A 26,002-nucleotide genomic window follows, 5' to 3' on the forward strand; every position below is an offset into this window, starting at 1 on the left:
AACATCTGTTCTAGCATTACTGTGTTTGTTTGCAAAAACACAGGAGTTTAAGCACAAAAACAATCCAGCATTGAAATGTGCCTCTTTTTTCACAAATATACTGCTCTGATAATTGAAGACAGTGAATGTAAATGTAAATAAATAACTATGAAAATTGCATTTTTGGGAACATATGAAAAATATTTGTAGCTCAAACACATTATAGAGCTATTTCAACACTTCAACACTGTCTCACAATGTGTTTCTATGCTGTGAGAATAAAGCCCTTCATTTGTGTGGGCAAAATAGTAAGACCTACTGTACTCCATCCTTTACCTCTATTGTAATTTATGCTATTATGAATTTACACTATAGATATATGGATATCGTGTAAATCAGAAGTTATTTAATATTTATTAATAATGAGTAATTAATTTCCAGTAAAAAAATATACACATAATAAAGTAATATAACAGACAAATTTAACAATGACTATGACTTTCAGGGCTTTTACACTGAAACACATTTTTCCCCTCATGAATAAAAGGAGACACCAATGACCTTGACAATTTAACATCTCAATATTTACGAAATAAAGTCATAAAGTCAATATCCCACTGAAACAGTTGTGTCATGATGGGACTGCAGTGTAAGTAATTTGCGAGGCTCAAATACCTTACTGATGCGAAATTTGTCACTGTCAAATAATTATTTATGCGTAATTAAAATGAACAGCAGAGGCGATTTGTTCCCAGCGTATTACTTCTATTTTCGTCAATTCCGTGTTAGAGTTCACTTCACATGGACTGGTAAGGCTAGCTACCAGTTTAGTTGGCCTACCATGTCATGTCTTGACGTTCGTTCTACAGCCTCGTGATATTGGTAAACCTAACATGACGTTACGGTCTTTCGTTTGATAGGCGTCAACTTCAGCCAATCGGCAACGGACGTTTTTCGAGCTAAGCCAATAGAACGGTCGGAATTTTGCTCAGAGGCGGACTTTCTGAGAAACAGTGCGTAGTGGGTTAGGTTGTTAGAAAGTTAATGGCTGGGGGAAAGAGATCCTCCTCAACCCTCGCTTCGGGAGAGTTTCTGGATTCCCTGAAGTAAAATCACGCAAATATTCCGCAGGAAAGAGCCCGGACGGACGTTTAAGTCAACAATAATCTCGTTAATATACGTATTGTGAATATAAGTATGCAGGATGCAGTAGCCGGGACGGCAATGCTGACGGACGGCTTCGAGGACGAGATTGACTCGGTGACTCCTCGCTCCCCAGCGGTAGGGATGGGGGTAGGAGCGACACCAGGAGGAGTCGGACTCGGGGGCATTGGGATTGGTGTGGGCGGAAAGAAAGTACGTTTGTTCGGTGAGCCCGGTGGGCCTGCAACAGAAAGACTGGATTTCAAACTAGCGGCAGCAGCCGTCCTCTCCTCGGGTCCGGGATCCGGCAGCGACGAAGACGAGGTCTCAGAGGTAGCTACGCTAAGCTAAGCGCTAACCACAGCTAGCCAACATTCCTCTCCTTGCGCGAGCTGGCTATCAGCTAGCTAGCGAATTAGCTAGCTGTTGGCAACCACCCCCTCCCAGCCAGGCCGATGAAATTACGTAAAAATCACCAACCACTTTATTCGAATGATGTTTCTTGACAATTCAGATGTGTACGAGGTGTTTGACATCGAGGGTGTTTTGTGAGACACGAGTAATTATTCACGCTAAGCGGTTGAAATGTTTTATTTATGCGGCGTAGGCTGTATCCACGGCCTAGTTCGGGTGGAAGCTACGACGGCCTCGTCCGTGCTGTCGTCTCGCGCACCCTGTGCAGCAGCACAACACCCATCACAACTTTGCAGCTCGCCGACAGCAAATGGAAGATGCCTCTAAACCCAACACACATACCCGGCCAGCTCAACTATCTGCCATTTCGTAGTAGTGGTGCAATTACGTCACCTTTCAAAATTATGTAAATTAACTCGGACTGTCCTTCAACTAACTTTTCAATACGCCCTGGTTACTCTTTTCCTCGCCAGACTGGTCGAGTTTCCGACAGCCGGTCTGCCAAATAAGCTATTTGGGTTGGTTTTCTTTCTTCACCAGTATCGGTCAGGTAGTCGCCACATCTACGTCAACTTGCTCAACTTGTGTTGCATTGTCACAAATGAAAGCAGACACAGTTGGTCCAACTTTCCATGTGCTGGCACCCACACACGGGGACAGGTGTGATAGCATCCCGTCAACTGAGCTGCGCATACCATAAGCCTGTTGTGTGTTTGTAATGCAGCATGTTTGTTCACTACAGCAGGGCTCACGTTTGATCTCACGTCACTTAAGTTTCATCTGAAATTCGCGTTTTGCTGTATGACAACATGCGGGAAAGCCGCACCTTCCAAGATTTGCATAGAACAATAAAGTTACCTGTCACACTCAGCAAATATAATATCATTATCAGCAAACCTTTTCACGGCGTGTCCTTGGTTATGCAGCCGCCGTTTAAATGCATGATGCATTCTCAGCCACACTATTGTCATGTAATTGAGTTTACCGGATCATATGACAGTGGCTGACAGAGGAATGAAACTTGCCAGAGCGCTAGATGACAAATATTTAAGTGCCACAAACCTGTCTAAGGGCTCAATTAAATTACATTTCCATACTATTTTGATATTCAATAACATTTAGCAATGAGAAATCCACCTGCTAATTAAGAAGGGTGATGCTTGTTTACTATCAAACTGTTTCTTCGGATTTAGGAGTGAGCAGCATATTGGCAGGCTTTCATGTCACACACTACCTGTTGAGCCTTTTAAATCTGTACAGTATCTGACCGTTGAGTGTCTGTCTTTCACAGTACAGGCTGAAAGACAGACAAGCAGGGTTGTTAGCTGTTTACCTATGTTATTATAATCTGACCTTTTGTACCTCAGCATCAGGTGTTCAGTACCAGATAAAGAAAATATTAAGTTTGACAATTATCTGTCAGATGATATAATTGAATGAGATGGCAAATCTATGCCTTCTGTGTCATGTTTCTCCACTCCAGCGGCCTAGAATATATGTGTGAATGAGGGGTTTGTTGTGGTGTATTACCCCAGTGGAGAACTCGCTGCTCTGGGCAGTAGCTAAAATCTGAGCCCCAGGATTAAGCAGATGCCATTCTAGGCCTCTCCAGCACTCTGGATACTAACAGTCTGGGAACTGTAGTTCATTAATTGTGAAGACCGTGATGTCCGTTGTTGATTATAAAAGCCTCTGTAGAACTACATCCCCCATGGGTCAGTGTGTTGTGCATTCCTATCGTATAGCTACATTCCTCAACATTGCTGAGTGCTGACTCCCTCCAACATTTGCTCTCTGGACCAGGCCCCAAAAGCCTGATGCAACATACAGACAAAAATAGGCTCAGGTTTTATTCTGCTCTCTATTTAGACAGGGATGTTTGCATAATTATGTCAGCTATTTTGCTGATTAAGATGTTTTGATGTCCATATTTAATTTTTGTTATAAAATCATATCTTCAAAGTCACATGTTATCCAATTTAATTGTTATAACTGTCATATTGTCATTCTCAGTATGTCTGACATATGTTACTGGTCTATTAAACAAGATAGCTAGATGGAATCAGGACGCCTAAAGACTGTGTGGTATTTGGTACACCTAAGCCCCTGGATGGTCTTGACCTTGCACATAATGTAGTTACACCTGAAACCGCTCGAAGCAGCCAATACTGTATGTACTATATTGGACGGTATTGCTGGTTAGACCTCTACATGGGGAGTCAGTACAAACAGGTGCCAGTAGTTTATGCCTCCTGCTGTGTACCAAAGCACTGCGAATAGCACTTTGGTCCGGTCCAGTCAACCTGTCGTTCATCTCAGCAGCGGGATCTGATCTGTGTTTTAATGAACATCTCTACCTCAGCTTTCTGGCATTCATTTGCTATTGTGGCTAAACCAATTCTGGAAAGTGACTGTCCACTATATTAGGTTTCTCATGTTGGCGTTATGGCAATATTTTGAACATACGCTGTAGCTGTGTTCCATATCGAGTGCACATAGTCATGTGGATCTGACTTTGAGGTTTGTGTTGGCTGTCGTATGCAAACTGCATCCAACTGTGTCAGTGGGTACTTTGCACAGTGACCTGTGGAACTACTATTAAGTATTTCGTTAAATGTACAAAAAATAATTCGTTTTTATTGACAACACAACTACAATTCATAGAAAAGAATAATTTCTCATTGTAATTGCAACATTTCTGTTAATGATGTAGAACAGCCTGGAGGATTTTTAAAACAATGAAATGTTTGTGAGATTGCGATAGATGAGACAGACCACAGGGCCAAAGCTCAGGTATGAGACTGTGGTGTTGTACTTCGGGGCAGCTGACTCTCAGCTGAACTGCCTATGTATAAGGGGGGTTCGATTCCTAGCCATAAGTTTTCCAGCATTGTAATTCCTACATCTATATATTCCGTTTGTGTGCCCTCTTGTTAAAGAACAAAAAACAAACAAACAAACAAACATGAAGGGCAGCATACGGGCTCTTTCTTTTAAAGCAGTGTGATTGTTGTCAACACGTAAGCATGGCCAATCCTTAGCTAACCTTCTGTTCAAAGCAGTGTACTCTGTAATTATTTGGTACCTTAAGAAATCATGTCAAACTTAATGCAGATGTTTTTATATTCCTACATTACACCTGCTCTCTTAATTAGCCATTTCTGTTTCACTATTACTTAGCCAAAGTCTATTCTGTTTGGCCCAGGTGTGTTGCTTTGCCACCTGTTTAAATGGTAGTCTATCCATAACATGTAAGGCTGTTGTTGCTCAGAAATCAGAATAAAATTATCTCTAGAAGGGCTAATGGTGCTCCTTTGTGCTTCCTCCCTTTTCACAGGTGGAGTCATTCATCCTGGACCAGGAAGACCTAGATAACCCCATCATGAAGACAGCGTCAGAGCTGCTGTTGTCCAGCGCCACAGATGGCGTAGACTTGAGAACTGTTGACCCAGAGACACAGGCCCGCCTTGAAGCCCTGTTGGAGGCTGCAGGTAACGGTTCCTTCTGAAATTGGTCCAGCTTGACAAAACCTAACCCCTGTTAGTAATACTTGACCAGTACCCTATTAGCCATACCTGTCTAACTAACTTCAATCTGTGCTTTGTCTCAGAATCAGTTGGGTGGATCTGTCTCTTTCTGCCTCCAGTTTTCTTTTTTCCTTGTCACTTTTAAACCTATGTTTAGGTCTTAGTTTGTATATTACCTTAAGCTGAAATGGAAATAAAGGGAAGCTGCCGGTTCTGCAAGTCTTATATCAGCACATAGTTTGAGGGTGATTTGAGTAAATTAGTTTGATTAGAACTTGTAATCTGGGTGTGAGAGTGAGTGTGTAGACTAATCCATTAGGTCTGTGTGTCCTGGCCTGCTTGGGGCTTATGAACATGACCAGGCAGATTAGCGCTGCAACTTGCCTTAGCCTCCACAGCATGCATCGAGACCATGTTGAGAGGCTAGTGGCTAATATCAAATCTGGCTCCTTTCTACCCGGCTACTCACACAGAAGGCGTGAGAACTTCTGTTGTCTGATTGCTTTTAGGCCTATTACAGCTTAATGATAATGAGAATAAAAATAATATGTCTCTGAGAAACACTGTAAGCAAAACCTACCTTTTGTTGGAGATTGTTTGCTTGATTCAGCAAAAAAAGTACATATATAGATATATAGATATATATAGATATATGTAGAGATAGATAGATATAGTGAAGGGGCAATTAATGTCCACCAGATTTAAAAGCAATTAAGAGGCATACAAGATTTATCTAAGTAAAAATATAGTATGGTATGTATAGTACTGTTAATGGAACCCATTATAAATACATATATTTAATATGGTGGTGACCCTGGCTTGAGCGCAGTTGTCTTCTCTGCATACCTTCTAATACAAATAAAATGTTTGAAGATTTATCAAAGTGTAATTTGATGTGCAAAAGTACAAAAATATAACTGTTTTAATAGCAACAGTTCCGAACTTTGACAATCAGCAACTCTCAATAAAGAATCCACTACACTTGCGTAGATATACAGTCACTCATGAACAAGAGAGGTTCTGAGAAGAGGTGCAGAGAAAGATCATTTTACATAACAGAAGTCTCCCTCAAAACATAAAACTTTCTCATTTTAATTTAATAACCACACGTCAGTATTTTAGTATATGACTTCTACTATTTTTTGCTTGCTTTTAAAAATTATTAAAATTTTCAAACCAAAACACTACATCAGAGTTTAACATGGATGTTGATTGTTCTGTAGGCTAAACCAAAGAGAGCGGTCTCCGCAATGCTAGGTTAGTTAATTCTCCTTCACAGTAAAAATCTCTCTTGATCCTAAAACAGATCCATCTTTTTCCCCAACAGCTACAAGACAGGAGATTAGAGACCCACCGATACAGTTTTTTCCTCCTCCGATCTGATATGTGAATTTGGATATCTATCAATACTAGAGGTCTTTTTTTCCTTTGACTATAATTAGTATCATTAACATCTTTTCTGTTGTTGTTTTTGTTGGCGTTATGTGTAAGGTTACATGAGGCTCTAGTAAACCCCACAGCACCTCTAAGCCAACTGTTACTAGCTCAATCAATTGCACACTAAAGGGCTTTTTACGTGCGCCAGGAAAATCACGTGGCCTTTATTCGTTTTCAGTGAGAGGTGAACAGAGGAGCAGGTGATGCCCGTCTTTTCAAACAAAGTTGACTTATCCTGAACTTTTGACAGCGCAGAAATCGCTCACCCAGTTGACCAGTCAATGGACACTAAGTGCCTTATGTTATATCTCGGTCTACCATGAAAGTCATCCACCTGCTCCCATACCAAAATTAAACTAATGATCTCCCACTCCTGATCCATGGGTCTTATGCCCACACCCCACAACCGGCTGTAATGTTTACTTTGCTAGTAGGCAAATTTCTACATTTGCGACACATTTTAGACATTTTTTTTAGGGAATATACTGTTAGTGTTACTTTTCTGTCGTGGTGTGACAGTCGTTGTTATGGTCACAATGTGCGGACCCACATGTCTGCCTGATGTATCCCTTCGCATGGGATGCGGTGAGCACAGCATGGGAGCAGCAGTGCAGAGGTGCATGTGATTTTTGCCGCCCGTCCAAAAAAACCTTTAAATCGTCCTGTGCAGGTTCCACCTTTACATCTATCTCAGAGTTCTGGGAGGCAAAAAAAAAACAAACAAAAAACATATGGACTACTGGATATCTTTGTAGAACTTTTTAACTACCAACTATGTGCTGCAACATTTTCGCTATGGGCTTAAAGTTGCATTATTACATATTCATAATTGATAAAAAAAATCAGACTATAGAATGTGGATCAGTATGTGGATGGGTTATGTCATTCCAATATTTGATGAGTGAATTATGTGAATATCGGCATACTGATATTGGATCGGATCGGTCCCAGCTCTACAGGAAATGTGTTTTTGTTATCCATGTAAATATTTTTGAGTATATTGGGAAGCAGTGCAGGACCTAGTGCTTATGGGTAAACACACTGCACCTCCCTATCGGTTGGACTTAGACTTAATTACATGGATCCAAACATTTTTTGGTTGTGCTGGCTCATACCAAGTCAGGGCTTATATGGGAGCTGGACCAAAATATGTTAGAAAATATAGAAAATGTGTTTAGTGCAAGTTAAAAAAAAAAAAAAAAAAAAAACAACAACAAAAACAAACAAACAAAAAAAAGGTGGACATAAACTATTCCTCTCCAGCAAGACATTTGCTTTGTCAGATACACTGGATTTACAACATGACAGTCACTAATGTTGTGAAAGAGTAGATGACAGCTGCAACACATTCAGCCACAGAACCCCCATTTGAAGTGTTTTTGCCCTATGAATCTTGATATGAAAGGATGATTTGGATTTTGTCAAATATTAAATTGTTTAGATGTCATACTTGAACAATAAAATAATGAGTGTTAGAATAACCATTTTTGATTGAGTTGGAAACATTTCTTGTGAATTAAAGTATGGTGAAATTAAACTACTCAGTTTGCTGAGGGACCCCTTGGAAAGCCCTCAAGGACCGCTGGGGGTCCCCAAACCCCACCAGTGTGTTTTGAAATTGAAGTTAATAGCAATTTAGCTCCTGTAACTGTTTTGAACTTTAATGTTTACTTATTTGCTATTTTGTGTTGGCCATCCACTAACAAATGTTGGGTGAAGAATTTAACTGGCTATGTGGCTAAGTAGGCTGTTTATTCAAATTGCAGACTTGGTTGGTGGTGCTGTTGTTATTGTTAGTTCAGTGGCTAGCTAGCAGCTTTTCTCAGTGGAAACAAGAAATTTGGCACTAGTACTTAAATCCTTTTCTTAGGTCTCACTCAGTCATTGTTTGTTTAGGCTGGTTTAAGTGCTAGAAAAGATCAACTATGTAGAGCTAAACTCAATAAGGAGTAGCTCAGTTCTTTGATTAAAAGCTAAATGCAAAAGTAACAGGTAAAGAAAAAGCTAAGAGTTTACTCATTTGAAAAAAATAAAATCAGAGAAACAATCACCCTCAGATGTGTTAAATTATAACTGATCCATGACATGATTTGGAGTCGAACTCAAGAATATGTAACTTTGAATATAAAACTAGGTCAGTGAGAGCTGCGAGAGGGCACCTTGGTGTCTTTGTTTTCATTTGATGTGTTTACAGCGCGTCAGGCCAACTGTATGTTGAGGCTCTGTGGGTCAGTGGACTTCTCGCATTCTGTGAGATAAACCCAGTACGTTAATGCATTAATGATCAACTTCCCAGACCTGTGCTTCCTCTGCCTTGGGGAGCATTGCGAAATCCCTCTCTGACAGCCATGCTAAGTTTAGACTGAGTCACAGGCCAAGTGGTGAAAACACAGGAGGGAGGACCACAGGACTGGAGCTCACTTCTGCCTGACTAATGGATGGGTTGAGGCTGAGGCTGAGGCTGAGAAGTTCTTCGCCAACACTTTTCCTCTCAGCTCACTTTGCTCTGCTTGCTTCAGTTGTGCACGCTCTCAAAATGGGTGCTCCCACAAACAAACAAACATACACACCCACTTACTCACTGAAACACTTGAATGGTCTTGCTGGTTGGGAAATGGTCCTTGCCCTATCTTCTGAAAGAGGTCCTTCAATGTAGGTCATTAGAGCGAGCTTTTTTGCCCCTCCTGCTTGCTCTTCCCTCTTGGTCCCCTCTCTGGAAATGCACTCGCATTCACACACACATTTTTCTGTTGTACGGCATTTTTGCTTTCCCCCCAGCTGTGCCTCTCTCTCTTGCTGACCACTGTCTCCTGTTTCTATCTGTTTCTCTCACATGTGCCGTCTCTCAGCCCATCTATAATTCACACAGGAGGAGACCTTTTTTTTCTCTTCTTCCATTAACAGCCTGATCTTAAACACTTGCTGCTAGTATCAACCACAGTATAGAGCTAACATTACATGACCTTACTCGCTCCATTCACCTTATTTCTGGTCACAGATCTGATCTTGCCCAGTCATTCCCAAAGTTGACCCATGGAGTTGTTTTATATCTTGCCTAGTCAACCTTTTACCCTAGTCTTTATCAAAATTGAAATGATTGAGAATCACACATGATATTGACCAGTAGTTCTGATGGAAAAAAAAAAAAAAAAAAACTACTGGTCAGAAAACCGACCAGGAGTTTTGATGGCCATATTAACAAATGCTCGTGTGTGTTTTCTGTGTGTGTGTTTGTGTGTGTGTGTGTGTGTCTTTTATTTTCTTTCCTTTTTTGTATGCTGCTACTAACCCTGGATTGGATTGGCTGGACTGGACTTGCTTCTTCATCTGGTCTCTATGGCTGGGTGTGGTTGTGCCCCCCCTGTGGTTTGCCTTGCCCTATGCACCTGTGCCCTCTCGGTGTCTGGCAGGCATCGGTAAACTGTCCACTGCCGATGGTAAAGCTTTTGCAGACCCTGAGGTGCTACGGAGGCTGACATCATCTGTGAGTTGTGCCCTGGATGAGGCTGCAGCAGCCCTGACCCGTATGAGAGCTGAAAACACACTCAACGCTGGCCAAGCCGACAAGTATGTATCTCACCCATACTGGCGCTGCCATAGTTTCATTTACCTTATATACAGTTAATTTATTGACCAATAAATGATCTGACTTTGCTGTATGTCTGCACCTGTATCTGTTTGTTGAAGTTGTAACAGTGTAACTGTTAGGCGTTTGTCTGTTCTCCTGTCACAGTGGCAGTAATTGTAGCAGTCTGGTTATTTTCAGCCGTAGTTTAGCGGAGGCGTGCTCAGATGGCGATGTGAACGCAGTGCGCAAACTGCTGGATGAGGGACGGAGCGTCAACGAACACACAGAAGAGGGAGAGAGCCTGCTGTGCCTCGCCTGCTCTGCTGGCTACTATGAACTTGCACAGGTGTGTGAAAAGCAGGCTGGATTGTGGAATGATACTAAATATAGTCAGAGAAATATTAAGTATAGTTTGCAATGCGTAAAATATCGGAAAGATAATCATGATGCCATGCATTATTGTTAGGGGTAATTTACAACTGGCAAGATCATTTTCTTTAATCTTTGATCCTGGTGGCTTGTCCCTAGGTGTTGTTGGCCATGCATGCTAATGTGGAGGACCGGGGCATCAAAGGGGACATCACGCCACTGATGGCTGCTGCCAGCGGAGGTTATGTGGACATTGTCAAACTGCTGCTGGTTCACGGGGCAGATGTCAACGCGCAGTCCTCCACAGGTGAAGTTCCTTTAAGCCATGCACATTCATGAATTTAATTTGTACTCCACACAGTTTCAAAACAAGTTTTAATCTCTCTGTTGTCCTCTGTCCCTTCAGGCAACACAGCTCTAACGTACGCGTGTGCTGGTGGCTTTGTGGATGTGGTGAAGGTGCTGCTGAAGGAGGGAGCCAACATCGAGGACCACAATGAGAACGGACACACACCTCTAATGGAGGCGGCCAGTGCTGGCCATGTTGAGGTGGCCAGGGTACTGTTGGAGTATGGTGCTGGCATTAACACGCACTCAAACGAGTTCAAGGAGAGTGCTCTCACACTTGCCTGCTACAAAGGTCAGAAATTACGTAGATTATAAGTCCCATTATGTCAGTGTCTTTCCTATATTATAGGTGTTGTGTTATCACAGATCTTTTTAAAAAGAAGCATGTTTTCATCCCCTGCAGGCCACTTGGACATGGTGCGCTTTCTGTTAGAGGCTGGAGCAGACCAGGAGCATAAAACAGATGAGATGCACACAGCACTGATGGAGGCCTGCATGGTGAGCATCTGACCCAAACCACATCACCTTCATCTACACTTATGTCTTTTTATGTTCCTCTGCCTCAGGGTGAACGCACATTGCAAGATGTTGTAAGCTAATTAATCCTCAGAGTTGCTTTCCCAGGCACATTTTCAAGATTGGAATGCTGCTAGAAAGCCCTTGTGGCAAATCCAGGACACCAGTGTATTTATTTATTTTCTGGACAGCTTAATTGAGAAGTGTATATTCCCCATATGTTTGTTCAGGTGCTTATCTCTGCACTCTTTGTCTGTCTCTCTCCGCTGTCCCAGGATGGCCATGTGGAGGTAGCACGACTGCTATTGGACAGTGGTGCGCAGGTCAACATGCCAGCTGACTCCTTTGAGTCGCCCCTCACCCTTGCAGCATGCGGAGGACACGTAGAGCTGGCAGCCTTGCTCATAGAGAGAGGAGCCAATTTGGAGGAGGTGAGCAAACACACTTGAACGCAAACACCAAAGTTCCCACACAAGTCTGGAAAAGGATGGAAAATAAAGCAGATATTTCCCAGCACTCTATGGAGCTCTGTTCATATTTACCCGATATAAATATATATATATATATATTATATAGTTTCGGACAAATCTGTCATTTGACACATAGTTACATATGTTGTTCTGATTAATAACCTTCAACTATGGAATGAAATTACCTAATTTATTACATTATGGACACTAAATGATTTGACCATAATTGTCATGTAAATGGTCTTTATCTGATAATTGTAATTGATACTAGCAAAAATATAATATACATTATCAGGGTAAGCATAACCTAACAGACACAGCTAGATTTCTCCTCAATCTGTTGATTTATTAGTGCATGTAAATAGCTTAATTAGATTTTTGTAAATTATATTTTTGGCCAGCAGTAAATAAAAAATCTTGTTAATTTGAAGCATGTAGTTGTAACCATTTTTTCATTATTGATTCATTTGTAATCAGTTTTTGTAACCACATATTGCTTTAAGCAGATTATTTAAATGGATTGCATTCAAGCCGCTTTCACGGCTTGAATGCAGCGTACATGAACTCCATTCACCCTTCTTTACTCTTAAAATCCAAATCAAGAAAATAGGGTCTGGAAAAGTATACATACTTAAGAAAGAGGAAATGTATGACAACACACAGCCACACAACACAAACAGAATTACAGAGACTGGATTGCACATTCAATAGAAGGAACACTGAATGGGGCTGCACTGAGTCACACCTGCCCCTATGCTATCTGCTGATGTTTTTGTTTGTGTCAAGGTAAATGATGAGGGCTACACCCCTCTGATGGAGGCAGCCAGAGAAGGCCATGAGGAAATGGTTGCTCTACTTCTGGCTCAAGGTAAGCAAACCTGGGAAACTGAAACTTAAAGATTAAAACGTCTGGACTTAAAAAATTACATCCATATGGTCAGAGCGGATTCATCATATAGACAGACCAACTCTCAAGTTGATTCTGGTATTTGTGAGTCAGGTACAGCCCTAGAAACCAGAGAGCCAACACATCATATGGACCCTGTCATTATCTCAGTCTGCTAATTTAATATTACCTGTATATTTCTCCTTTTCCTTCCTATATATTACTCCATTTTTGGAGAGCTTGTTGCCTTATAGCTAACTGATGAAGAAGAAGCAGCCCTACAAACACCACTCAGATAGCTGCTCTTCTTTAACTTTCCTTTATGTAGAAGTTATGTCAGTCTCATGCTTGACTACAAAGGTCATATCTCGCAGTTTTGTTCAGTTTCATTAAAGCATGATTTCATGGTGGGAGGGGGAAAAAGGGCATGACACTCACACCCTGACAGTAAAGGGTAACATTGTTCAGTGGACCCACAGTGGGCTTTATTGCCGGTAACAGTTAGAGGTAAAGGCTTTAAATTGAACTGCTCTGTCAGAAAATGTGTAGACAAGCCTAGTAGAGATCAGTGATCTGTTGAAAATTGTACAATCAGAGCCCCCTGTTGTAAAAACAGAGGTGGAACTGAAGATGCTGTGCTCCACGTTAATCACTTGTGTTTCTAATAGTGAATGTTATGACCACATTTTAGCTGTCAGTCATATAAACTGTAGCCTAATACTCAGATATTAGGGAAACATGTGCTGCAGATGTGCTCCTCGGTCCTGTATGCCATATTGATTTCACTTGAGACCTTGTGATAACCTGCAAGGGCTGTGATTTATTAAAGGTAAAACACAGTAAATGGGTTGTCTGTCCACCATGCAGATCAGTGTGTGTGTTTGGTTGTTACGAGTTGTACTCCAATTTGATATAAGTGCAGGTTATACTCTATACATCTACATCTTGTATTTTAATAACTTAAAATACCTATTGTAATTGCCTATTATTTAGATCACTTTTGAGTTTTGTCAAGAATGCGTTTTTACAACTACAGACATACTGTTATTCTTTTTTCTTTTTTTTCTTTTTTTTACATTTATACAAGTATAACAAATATAGATTTGTTAGTGATAAAGACTTAGGCTACTCTATTTTAGCAGTACACTAATACATGTTATACACCACTACTTGAAATTAATCTGTAAGCCATTTTGCAAGTGAATATTGAAATGATTTAATAACTGAAATATTTATTTTGAATGGGATCAGAAAGGTGTCAAAGCATGAAATGACACATAATGAAGCTTGTTCATCCAGCCTTTTTTCCCCCAGGGTAGGGGCCCCATACCCCCTGACTCTATAGTAGATAGGATCTATTTCTCCATGCCTCGTTGTATAACTCTGCAAATGTTAGTTGAAATAATGTCACACATTTGAGTTAATATGATAAAGGATCAAAAGAGATGCAGCTAATCAAAAATTATTTATTGAGTAGCTTATTCTCTGTAAAATCAAAGTGTAGAACTGGGTGAAAAGGCTGATCCTTTCATTGCCTTCCATGTGATTGTTGCCTCTATCAAGGCCATTGTCTTCCTTTTATAGCCTATTGAAACAATGCAACATTCACTTCACAATGCAGCAGACAGGGATAGCTGACAAAGGACAGCTGACACATGTATGGTCACCATGCCTCACAGACCTACAGCTAATATACAGCTCAATGCCATTAGCGGAATGGCTGCAGAAATGTCTGAAAATAATTTTGGAGTGGTAGTTTTTTTTTTTTTTCTACATTTTTTGCATTTAGTTTTAGTTTGTTGTTTTTTGAAAATATTAAGCTGAAGCTATAGAAGGCATTAGCATGCAAAGAATGTAACATATAATACATTTAATGCAAAGCTGCCTTAAAATATTACAGTTATGTTAGATGCAAAATAAAGCAAGTACCGGAGGGCTAACAAATGTCAGTTTAATCTGTACGTTCTCTGACAGTGTGCATCTCTTTCAAAATTTCCTTTGCAATAGGGGAAAATCAGGTCATAAGCATAAAATGAAGTCATTTGTAACTTCTCCTGTTGTCCCCAGGTGCTAACATCAATGCCCAGACGGAGGAGACCCAAGAGACGGCTCTGACTCTGGCTTGTTGTGGGGGCTTTTTGGAAGTAGCAGACTTCCTCATCAAGGCGGGGGCTGACATTGAGCTGGGCTGCTCCACTCCTCTCATGGAAGCTGCACAAGAGGGTCATCTGGAGTTGGTTAAATACCTACTAGCTGCAGGTGAGCCGGGAGAAGGAAGGCAAGGGAGTTTGGAGAACTAGGAAAAGAGAAACAAATGGGCTTAGTTGCACTGTATCCAATGTGGTCATTATGCCTGACTTTTTGATTTTGTCATTCAGGAGCAAACGTTCATGCCACCACAGCAACCGGCGATACTGCATTAACGTATGCATGTGAGAACGGACACACTGATGTGGCGGATGTGCTGCTGCAGGCTGGAGCCAACCTGGTAGGCATCAGACTCGTAGCCTCTCTGTTTTTTTTTTTTTTTGGTCACCTTTTGAATGACTCATCATTCTCCTTAAGCTTAGTTAACACTAGAAGTGATGCAGATGGGTAGCAGAGTCTGATTCTTTTAAGCTGGTGTTAATGATTTTAATCAGGAGTGTCAAACTTAATCAGTAAAGGAGTCGTATTTAAAAAAATCACAACCACTTTGAAGGCTAAACAACCTGTATTTATTGAATGCTTTTGACCCAAAGTGGTCATTCTTTTGATCAAAATACATCCTGCATAAAAATAAGGATTCATTTATGAACTGTACATGAACCATTCCTCCCCAAAAATGTCTTCTTAACAAAATAAAATTTCAGAAGTCAAACACATAGGCAGGATGACTTATTACAACAACAACACCAAAAAAATAAATAAAAAAAAGCATAACAATACATAAATGTCTCATAATGTCTTCTAAGGTTATATTCTTCGATTACATCAGCTCCACATATGAGACAGACAGGTTTATCCTTATTGCAAGCAAACAGGTACTCAGCCTCCCACCTGTCTTGAAAACACCTGTTTTTGCTGTCCACTTCTTGTTTTGCTTTTGGCTGGCTTCCTAGAGAACTAGCTAGCTAATAACCGTCTTGATACAAGTGATCCTCTGAGCTGCTTGTCAGGAGGAGGAGGGGGCTGGTGGCATGCAGGTGTTTTGTGGTGTTGATAGCGCAGGACGCTGCAGTGTGTGTTGGAGTTTGTAGTATCTGCGTTGTGGGCAATACGGAACTGGGCCGGTATTAATAGAAAATCAAAAGTCATCCCAGGCCGCGAGTTTGACAAATGTGATTTAGAGTGTTTACACCAGCTGGGGAGCAGAGCTACAGTCACGGCATGTAGATGCAACGTTAGTTTGTAGGTTGAGTCAGTCTGTAATCTCTTTTCTTCAAAATCATTTGCATCATAACACCACAAACCATATTTGTTCAGCCTACCAGTACTGGTTAATACATGTGCACTGACATATTTTGAAAGAACATCTCATCTGCTTTTGAAATATCACATAGTTAATGAACATCACATCTGCTATTGAATTGTCACTAAAATAAACAAGATTAGATGTTAAGTAAATATTTGAGCTACTGGATAGATTGACCTGCACATCTACTACATTGGACAGCAGCACCAAAATGGGCAATAGCATTCTACCGCATATATCCAGCATCTGCATCTACTGTCATACATTCTGTTCTCACATATTCTTGCTGTGTAGTTGGATATTTTTACCTGTTTATATGCTGTAACCCATTGCAATATTCTGTTGACCTGCATACATTTCTGTTTATGCTAACATAGTTTCCGTTGGTGTAATCAGCTAGATTCCAACAGAGAACCTTGTGCAATATATAGATAAGAGTCCCTTTTCTTCATTTTTTAAAAATCTTTAAATGTTTTTTAATACTGCTTACACTTGTATATCACTTCTTTATGCCAAGCCTCAGACACCTGTTGAGTTATTTCTGTTATCTAAAGAAAATGCATTAAAGAGTAAAGGATCATTTGATAGAGTAAAGCATAAATCTTGAGATACTGTAGTCTCTGTCTAGATATCAGAGACATGTCAGGAAAGGCTGTTTTCACTGGACGCGTAATTTTCATGTACTGCAATGTTTCCTCTGTATTCGTGTAGCAGTGGTGCGTCACCACAGCAAAGAAATTACCAACACTGTAAGAGAAATGGGAAATTAACATAAACATTGTATTTTAGCCTCAGTGTTATCTAGAGTTAAACTTAATGTAGTCCAGATGCTGTAGACGCAATGATTATATAATAAAAATGTTTTTAACAGTATAACCTCAACTTTAAACATAACTTGGACCCAAACAAGGACCGATATGTTACAAAACTTGAATTATTGCCCATAGCGCCACAGCTGTATTAAAATTACAGAGGAAACACTACTACATTTTTTTTTCATGGAGAGAAAGCTGTAAGAACTTGTGTAGAAATAAACTGCGTCTTACACTCATAAACCACTTTGCCTGATGCAAGCCTTATCCAACATGTTGTCATTCTGCTTTTTTTTCTCCTCCAGGAACATGAGTCTGAAGGAGGTAGGACCCCCTTGATGAAGGCGGCCAGAGCAGGACACCTGTGCACAGTACAGTTCCTCATCAGCAAAGGTGAGTTATTAGTTGTTCAGCTGAAAGTGGAAGTTATTAAATATGAGTGTTACGAAACATAAATTTGATCGAAATACATTTATTGCAGCCTGAATTAACTCCAGATTTAGTTTAAATTTTCCTCTTGAAAAATATAGAAGTTAACTGTTGTTACAGACTTTATACCAAAATGATAAATTTAAACAACTGATAGGCATGTAAGCATTGATAAGAAAATGAATTAACATGTATGAATTGAATCTGAATCGACTTAACCCCTAAAACTTGTCATCCATGACAACTACATATTTGTCTATTAAATTGGGAAAAGAGGTCTTTTGAAATAATACACCAATATAAAGTAAATGGTCAGGGATACAAACGGTTTGCATCAACCTCATTAAAGGTATGTGTCCAATCTATGTACAGTATCTTCACTTCACAATTTCTTGTATTGATTCTAAATCCTTTCAAGTAGTGCACCTATACTGACATGCCAATATTCTGTAATAATTTGTTGTGGAAACTAAAATTTGAATATACTCTTATCTGCTACAGGAAAGGCACAGAGTTTTGAAAGTGTTGTACCCCACCTCTTCCTTTTCTTTCAGGTGCTAACGTGAACAGAGCTACAGCCAATAATGATCACACAGTGGTGTCTCTGGCTTGTGCCGGTGGTCATCTGGCCGTGGTAGAGCTGCTGCTGGCGCATGGAGCCGATCCTACACACAGACTTAAGGTAACACATATATTTCACACCAAATTTTACCACTTAGAATATTGTTTGTCCATCTGAAGCTTGTACACATCATCCAAAACCATGTGTGCTTTTCTTTGTAGGATGGCTCGACCATGTTGATAGAAGCTGCTAAAGGGGGCCACACCAATGTGGTGTCCTACCTGCTGGACTACCCCAACAACATCCTGTCTGTCCCAGCCCCTGATCTCTCCCAGCTCACTCCCCCCTCGCAAGATGCCTCTCAGGTAAACACAGCAGTTAATCCTTTTGTAAAGATTTTAAAAAATCCACGTTTGATGTTATTTTTTGATAGCTTAGAACTGACATCTCCCCCTGCTCTCTCTTACAGGTTCCTCGTGTCCCATTCCAAGCTCTCGCCATGGTGGTGCCCCCTCAGGAGCCAGACCGAGCCCCATCAAACATCGCCACACCCCCACCTGTCTCCAGCAAAGGTGACAATTGAAAACATCTCTCCCATTTTCATATAAGAGGACCTTGAATCTACTCATGAAATCAACCGCTGAGTTTTAGATCTTGCTCAGCTAGTATGCCTCATGTTTTGATGTCATTTTTTGTACGTCACAGTTCTAAAGTTCAGCTTCTTTCCCTTTCTCTTCTCTCTAGGTGTATCCAAGCAAAGACAGGCAGCCCTCCAGCCCGGTGGTCCCAGCTCAGTGGGCCGAGGTCCTGAAGCAGAGCCTTTGCCGCCCTTCCACTTGTGCCAGCCCCTAGAGTGCATTGTGGAGGAGACGGAGGGCAAGCTGAATGAGCTGGGCCAGAGGATCAGCGCCATTGAAAAGGCCCAGCTGCAGTCGCTAGAGCTCATTCAGGGGGAACCGCTCACCAAAGACAAGATTGAGGAGCTCAAGAAGAGCCGAGAGGAGCAGGTAATGACACCAGCAGTCGTCTGAAGAGTTTGAATCTTTTTCAGTATTTTGTTTAGAAATAAGAATAGCAGGTAAACTTGGTCAGGCAGACAGATTGATTTGGCTGTTGCCCTTAGGTGCAGAAGAAGAAGAAGATCCTGAAGGAGCTGCAGAAGGTGGAGCGCCAGCTGCAGCTGAAGACACAGCAGCAGTTCACCAAAGAGTACATGGAGGCGAAGGGCTTGAAGGAGGAGCAGGAGGCTGGGCAGAGCCAGGGCCCGGGCCCGGGGCCCGGTGGTGCATCATCTGCCCCAGGGACTCACCCCGCTACACCAGGGTCCCAACCACACACCAGCTCAGATACAGATGAAGAAGCCAACAGAGATGGGGAGAATGAGGAGCAGCCAGGAGAGGAAGGGGAAGAGGTGAAATGCTCAGTATTTTAATGTTGTTTGTTATGTAAAATGTCTGCACTTGACCACTTACATTGTATCTAAAACAACAATTTTCAGGAGGAGGAAGATGATGATGAGGAAGAGGAAGCTTCAGAGGAGGAGGCAGAGGGTGAAGATAACGACTATGCCAAGCTGCCTCAGGTGGGCACAATCCTCTACAGGGATGGTCAGCAGCCCCCACAGCAGCCTCCTCTGCCACCCTCGCCCCAGGCCCAGCCTCAGCCTCAGCCTCCTCCTCCGCCTCTTCAGGCTGCCTTTGTTCCCATCCAGCCCCTGCCAGAGTACAACCCTGCAGAATACCCAGGCAGTACCAGCCCAGAGCTGCAGAGGGTCTTGGTTGGGCAACAGATGCTGGGGCAGCAGCAGCAGGGCCAGGGTCAGCAGTTGGCTGGGTTAGGCCCAGGTATGCTTGCTCAGCAAGCGCCGGATGGGCTCATGGTGGCTACGCCTGCACAGACACTCACAGACACGCTGGACGACATCATGGCAGGCAAGCATATATCTATTTGAAGTTGACTTGTAAGTCTTTAATTGTGTATATTAGACCTGCTGCTACAGGATTGGTTGTGTGTAGTGTTATTAACTGCATCTTGTTTCTGTGTTGCAGCTGTGAGCAGCCGTGTGCCCATGCTGAACACTACAACCTCACCCACACCCCTGTCCCAGCCGCCCTCACAGACGCCTGCCAACATCGCTTCGCCCCCCTCAGTCCTGCCCCTCTACCCCTCTGTCGACATTGATGCACATGTAAGATATGGAGCCACTCTTGGAACGTGATGCAACACAAATATTACAAGTGACCAAATACAAGTGAATCATATCCATTGAAAGATGTACCTATTGATAATTTGGTTTTCTGACAGACGGAGAGTAACCATGACACTGCGCTGACGCTGGCTTGTGCAGGAGGACATGAGGAGTTGGTGTCTGTTCTCATTGCACGAGGAGCCAACATTGAGCACCGGGACAAAAAAGGTATGACATATGACAAAATGGGAAGCAGAGAAAAGTGAAATAGAATTTGATCCACAGGCATTTTATTAACTATTATAACCAATAAACCCCTGTCCCCCTCTTTTTTTCCACAGGGTTCACCCCTCTGATCCTGGCTGCCACTGCTGGCCATGTGGGAGTGGTCGAAGTCCTCCTGGACAAAGGGGGCGACATTGAGGCTCAGTCAGAGAGAACCAAAGACACGCCGCTTTCCCTGGCCTGTTCTGGAGGACGCCAGGAGGTAAACATATCTACTTGTCCATGAGTCAGCATTCCGCTATCACAAACAATACCCACACATGGGAAAAACACTTCCTCTGATCTGACTACTTTGAGTGACTTTGTCTCCTGTGTTGGTCAGGTGGTGGAGTTGCTGCTACTACGGGGCGCCAATAAGGAACATCGTAATGTTTCAGACTACACACCTCTCAGTCTGGCTGCCTCTGGGGGTTACGTCAACATCATTAAGATACTCCTCAATGCCGGGGCCGAGATAAACTCCAGGTTAGTGGCAAGAACCACAGCGTACACTGTTAAATCATTTTCCATAGCTGTAACAGTTCACAAAGTCCTGCTTTGGTACAGGATGTCATTGTTCAGTAGTTTTTGTTGGGGGAGGGTACATTTACTATTTTTCCTAAGCTTATTTGCTGAAACAATCGTCTTAACTATTCAAGAGATGTGTCTGTTAAATCACATTGATAAAAGAGTAAGCTATTGTGAGATAAAACGTGACTTTTGTAAAAGAAGGCACAAGACAGTGAGGGTGAAATTATGACTTGTTAGCTGTTACTTAAATGAATGAATGAATGAATGAATGAATGAATAAATAAATAAATAAAGCAAGCAGTGGAGAGAATATTTTAATGTACACAAGCACAAAAAACACAATTTCTTGAATTCAAGGCAACTGACCATGACCATTAATAATTGTGATCACAATATTGAGCTAGTTGTTCCGCCCGGCTAGCACATTTGAAATATTTTTTTTAGTGATAACCTCCTCTGAAAACCTTACAATGTGTCAGATATGCATCCTGAACTGATGGTGGCCTGTGGATTAACTTGACGCTCTCAACCTTGTCTTCATCAGGACTGGCAGTAAGCTGGGCATCTCTCCTCTGATGTTGGCAGCCATGAATGGTCACGTACCAGCAGTGAAGCTGTTGCTGGACATGGGCTCTGACATCAACGCCCAAATTGAGACCAACCGCAACACGGCTCTGACCCTGGCCTGCTTCCAGGGCCGAGCTGAGGTTGTCAGTTTGCTGCTTGATCGCAAGGCCAACGTAGAGCACCGTGCAAAGGTGAGGGAGTCTGAGTCACAGCCTCTGATGCTTACAGAGTTAAATGTAGAGGTGTTGATTTTTTTTTTTTTTTTTTTCATAAATCTCCTAGCAGCCACAACTGGCGCCGTTCTGGAGATTCAGTGGGCAAGCGGCTATGTGCAAATAATGGCTAAATATATTAAAAAAAAACCAGCCAAGAAAGAGAGATGTCTAAAAAGACGGTTGTGTATGTTTGTAGGTCAGTTCAGTAATTCTACAGGTCAAAGTGAAAAGTACAAAAATAGAGCATATTTGTTTACATATTTAGCTTACTGTGACACCAGAAACATGTCTGTAGCCTGCACTTTACCTTTAATTACATGACAGTGATAGTTTCTGTGCCAGTGGCTAATACCAGACGCCTTTCAGCTGGATACTGATGGAAAAATTCTGAGATATGAAATGAATTTTTTGTTTTGCAGTTATTTATGATTTCATGGCACTTAGCTTTTGGAAGGAGTGCTTCAAAAATTGCACTCAAGTGTATGATGCATAAAATGCATCAGAGTGTGTTTCTCTAACTGTCCACTGGTACTCTACCTTATCAGATACTGTGGTTGGCTAGCTAACAGGCTGACATTATCTGAACAAAAAATTATGGGATGCGTCAGAGACAAAATTATCTGTTCCCTGTTGCATAGAAATAAACCCGTTGACCCAGCTTTTGTTACCCAAGAGCTGAAGACCTCCATTATGGCCAGCAGAGCATGTGTTACATCGTCTGAGATCTCTTTATGGTTGAGAGTAAATGTAGTGTGCTGTTTTTCACAAAATGATCTCAGAACCAAAATTACCGCTCAACCCCACATCTCCATTTAGAAACAAAAGAATAGTATTCTGAGTCACATTTACCAATACGTACAGACTTAGTTAACACAGGATAAACCATCATGCATCATTTTGCATAATGCATATAATTCATGCACGGTTGTTTTGGTTCAGCTGCGTATTAGCCAGCTCTAGTGCTAACTGATTTGTCATTCCCTGCTTCCAGACTGGTCTGACCCCTCTCATGGAGGCAGCTTCAGGAGGCTATGCGGAAGTGGGCCGAGTACTGCTTGATAAAGGCGCGGACGTCAATGCCCCTCCTGTCCCCTCATCCCGAGACACTGCCCTTACTATTGCTGCCGACAAAGGCCACTACAAGTTTTGTGAGCTACTTATCAACAGGTGAATGCTGTGCTCTGTGTTTGTGTACACGACCACGTTCTGCTTTTGCTATAATGGAATTATTCTCCCTAGTTTAAAGTGCCTTCACTGATTGTTTGTCCCTACATAAGCCAATACCTCTCATGTTGAGTGGATTTGGCTGTAGTACCTTTTCTTGATTCCTGACTGTCTCTTGCTTTTCCAGGGGTGCTCACATTGATGTGCGTAACAAGAAAGGGAACACGCCTCTCTGGCTGGCAGCCAACGGTGGCCATTTTGATGTGGTCCAGCTCTTGGTGCATGCTAGTGCTGATGTTGATGCAGCCGACAACCGCAAGATCACCCCTCTCATGGCTGCCTTTCGCAAGGTGCAATGATAATCATAATTTTTAGATTTTTGTAGCTTCCTTCTCTGTGTCACCAGTGTCACTGTTAAAAAGCAGGCATTCATGGTATATTTTGAAAGTTGTTAGTCTCTAACCATTACACTTAAATGGTTTAGGGTCATGTGAAGGTGGTGCAGTACCTTGTCAAGGAGGTCAACCAATTCCCATCAGACATCGAGTGCATGAGATATATTGCCACCATTGCTGACAAGGTAGGAAATGACTAACTTTAAAATCATTCTATGTACTGATGTTAAAATAATACCAAATACATAGTGTTTCCTCTTTCCGCTGCTTTGGTCAGAAATTCTACTTTTGTCTCATCTTTGGGTGGTTATATGTCAAGTTCTAGTGCTAGTTCTCCTTTTCTAATATAATCATTACTTCTAAAACACTAATTTAGTTTTAGGTACAACGAGACTAAATTACAGTGTTTATTTTAATATCACATTATCTCTTTCTTTGATGGTGCACCATTGCTAACTAAATACAAAGGAAACACTCATAACCACTGCATTCATTGGACTTAAATTAAAGAGATGTTTGGTAGAGCTGTGTATGACACTAGCTATTTTGTTCCCTGTTGCTCCAGGAGCTGCTAAAGAAGTGCCACCAGTGCATGGAGACCATTGTCAAAGCCAAAGACCAGCAGGCAGCAGAGGCCAACAAGAACGCTAGCATCCTGCTCAAGGAGCTGGACCTGGAGAAGGTAAAGTTGCAGCCCAGGTCATGGCATCCAGAGTAAATTGCATAGACAAACATGTTTTTCAAATGTCTCTGCAATGTGTTTGGCTTATAGTCAAGAGAGGAGAGCAAGAAGCAGGCCCTGGCTGCAAAGCGTGAGAAGCGCAAAGAGAAACGCAAGAAGAAGAAGGAAGAACAAAAGAGAAAGCAGGAGGAAGAGGAGGAGCAGAAAACCAAGGATGAAGGCTTTGAGATGCAGGAGCAGAAGGAGGACTCAGCTGAAGGTTAGTGTTGAATAGCCATTGCACCAAACATTTTATATGACACTTGCTCCAAGATTAGAAATTTCAAAATAGCAGTTTCCTCAGAATTGGTTCAGTGTGCTGAATGAAGTGGTTGGTAATAGCACCTTTCCGATCTTGTTTTTTTTTCCCCTCAGAAACAGATGTTCCCATTGAGCCTCCAAGTGCAACCACCACCACCACCATTGGCATTTCTGCCACCTCTACCACTTTCAGCAACGCCTTTGGTAAGAAACGAGCTAGTGTGGCCACCACCCCCAGCGCTAATCGCAAGAGCAAAAAGAACAAGACGAAGGACTCGTCGCCCAATGAGCCCATCATATTACAGGATCCGCAGGTAAAAACCTTGTCCTTGCTGATACATAATAACCTTGTAGATTTGATTGCCACATTATTGATATATTTATGACCTGAAGTAGAGCTCTGCACAGGACAAATTTCTAAATTCCGCTCCCGCAAGATTCTGTTCTGCTCCTGAAAATTATGTGAGAATTTGTCCTGCTCCCCACTACATTCAATTTTTCTTTTGCCCCACTCCTGCTTGCCAACCTTCTGCAATGCAGAGAACACCCCGTTTGTCCCACACCGCAGCCTGTTCTGTCGGGTGCCCTGGGAGTCCTGCGGGAGTGCAGACCTCTAACCTGAAACACCTTGATGGGTTTGGGGGAGAAAAAAAAACAGTTTGATGAATGTCTGTGAATTTTTGTTTTAGGTGGCGCTAGCACAGCACAAGGCTGACAAGAACAAGATCCACGGTGAGCCACGGGGTGGGGGTGGGGGAGTGACGGGTGGCAACAGCGACTCTGACCCCTTGGATAGCACCGATTGCGCCAGCGAGAGCAGCAGCAGCGGAGGCAAGAGTCAGGAGCTCAACTACCTCCCCGACCTCACATCCTCCGCCTCCTCCTACTCGTCCTCTTCTTCCTCCTCCTCTTCCTCAGCCCCCTCCACGGGAGCGGCCCACTCTCAGGCCCTCCTGCCTGGCCCAGAGAAGAGACACTGCCCTCAGCTGCAAAGTGACGGCAAGGTGGACAACAAGGTCACAGTCTCCATCTCAAAACCAACACAAAAGTGAGTCCTTGATGCATCAGAGCACATTCATCATCTGATGTTGAACAGCCAAGTGTGTACAGCTACTTGCCTTGATTGAACACAGTGAATTCAAAAATGATACTTTATGGGTAATCTAACTATATGCAGAAAACTTTATAACTTCATCAACTTGCTGATTTGAAATTGTTTCATCAGTGTTATCCAAAATGAATAATAGCACATTAGTCTTCATTGTTCTAGACCAGTCGATTGTGAATTTTGCCTGTTTTGTGTCCACAGAGCCCCAGACGCAAGCGACGCAACCCCCAGCTCCCTGCCCTCTCCATTCAAAACCATGTCTCTGCCTGTCACCTCTCCCAACAGTAAGCTCAGCCTCACCAGCCCCAAGAGAGGCCAGAAGAGAGAGGAGGGCTGGAAGGAGGTGGTCAGAAGGTCAGTGGCTCATTTCATCATATTGGTAAACCTCATAGCCTTGGACATGGCAAAGTTTGCATCAACCTATTTAAATGCCAATCAGTAGTGTTAACTTTCATCAGTGTTGACCCATTCAAACCTTATCATATGCCGCCGTCCAGATCCAAGAAACTGTCTGTGCCAGCTTCTGTGGTGTCTCGGATCATGGGCCGAGGAGGCTGCAACATCACAGCCATCCAGGACGTGACAGGGGCTCACATTGACGTTGATAAACAGAAGGACAAAAATGGAGAGAGGATGATAACCATAAGGTAGGGGGGAAGCCCTCTGGTGGACAA

General features: G+C 42.3%; 1 protein-coding gene across 5 annotated transcripts in view; it reads left to right on the plus strand.

Moving 5' to 3' along the window:
• Nucleotides 1-1,014: 1,014 nt before the first annotated feature.
• ankhd1 (ankyrin repeat and KH domain containing 1) overlaps nt 1,015-26,002 on the plus strand; it is a 30,517-nt gene continuing 5,529 nt past the window's right edge. For 2 of the 5 annotated variants that reach the window (XM_030061893.1, XM_030061894.1), the window contains exons 1-32: nt 1,015-1,455; nt 4,874-5,027; nt 9,911-10,067; nt 10,252-10,414; nt 10,597-10,744; nt 10,844-11,077; nt 11,189-11,283; nt 11,571-11,732; nt 12,558-12,639; nt 14,725-14,916; nt 15,036-15,145; nt 17,229-17,316; nt 17,907-18,034; nt 18,136-18,279; nt 18,384-18,486; nt 18,659-18,921; nt 19,038-19,325; nt 19,413-19,845; nt 19,963-20,102; nt 20,219-20,330; nt 20,444-20,589; nt 20,710-20,852; nt 21,442-21,655; nt 22,671-22,846; nt 23,031-23,193; nt 23,328-23,423; nt 23,804-23,920; nt 24,011-24,179; nt 24,335-24,534; nt 24,910-25,268; nt 25,530-25,682; nt 25,826-25,975. In XM_030061893.1, the coding sequence (XP_029917753.1) occupies nt 1,177-1,455; nt 4,874-5,027; nt 9,911-10,067; nt 10,252-10,414; nt 10,597-10,744; nt 10,844-11,077; nt 11,189-11,283; nt 11,571-11,732; nt 12,558-12,639; nt 14,725-14,916; nt 15,036-15,145; nt 17,229-17,316; nt 17,907-18,034; nt 18,136-18,279; nt 18,384-18,486; nt 18,659-18,921; nt 19,038-19,325; nt 19,413-19,845; nt 19,963-20,102; nt 20,219-20,330; nt 20,444-20,589; nt 20,710-20,852; nt 21,442-21,655; nt 22,671-22,846; nt 23,031-23,193; nt 23,328-23,423; nt 23,804-23,920; nt 24,011-24,179; nt 24,335-24,534; nt 24,910-25,268; nt 25,530-25,682; nt 25,826-25,975 (5,561 nt within the window). In that variant the 5' untranslated portion in view covers nt 1,015-1,176. The remainder of the gene's footprint in view (nt 1,456-4,873; nt 5,028-9,910; nt 10,068-10,251; nt 10,415-10,596; nt 10,745-10,843; nt 11,078-11,188; nt 11,284-11,570; nt 11,733-12,557; nt 12,640-14,724; nt 14,917-15,035; nt 15,146-17,228; nt 17,317-17,906; nt 18,035-18,135; nt 18,280-18,383; nt 18,487-18,658; nt 18,922-19,037; nt 19,326-19,412; nt 19,846-19,962; nt 20,103-20,218; nt 20,331-20,443; nt 20,590-20,709; nt 20,853-21,441; nt 21,656-22,670; nt 22,847-23,030; nt 23,194-23,327; nt 23,424-23,803; nt 23,921-24,010; nt 24,180-24,334; nt 24,535-24,909; nt 25,269-25,529; nt 25,683-25,825; nt 25,976-26,002) is intronic. The other 3 variants (XM_030061896.1, XM_030061897.1, XM_030061898.1) reach the window with 3 other exon arrangements.

Source organism: Myripristis murdjan, chromosome 10 (genome assembly GCF_902150065.1).
Source record: "Myripristis murdjan chromosome 10, fMyrMur1.1, whole genome shotgun sequence".
In the NCBI taxonomy this organism is placed as follows: Eukaryota; Metazoa; Chordata; class Actinopteri; order Holocentriformes; family Holocentridae; genus Myripristis; species Myripristis murdjan.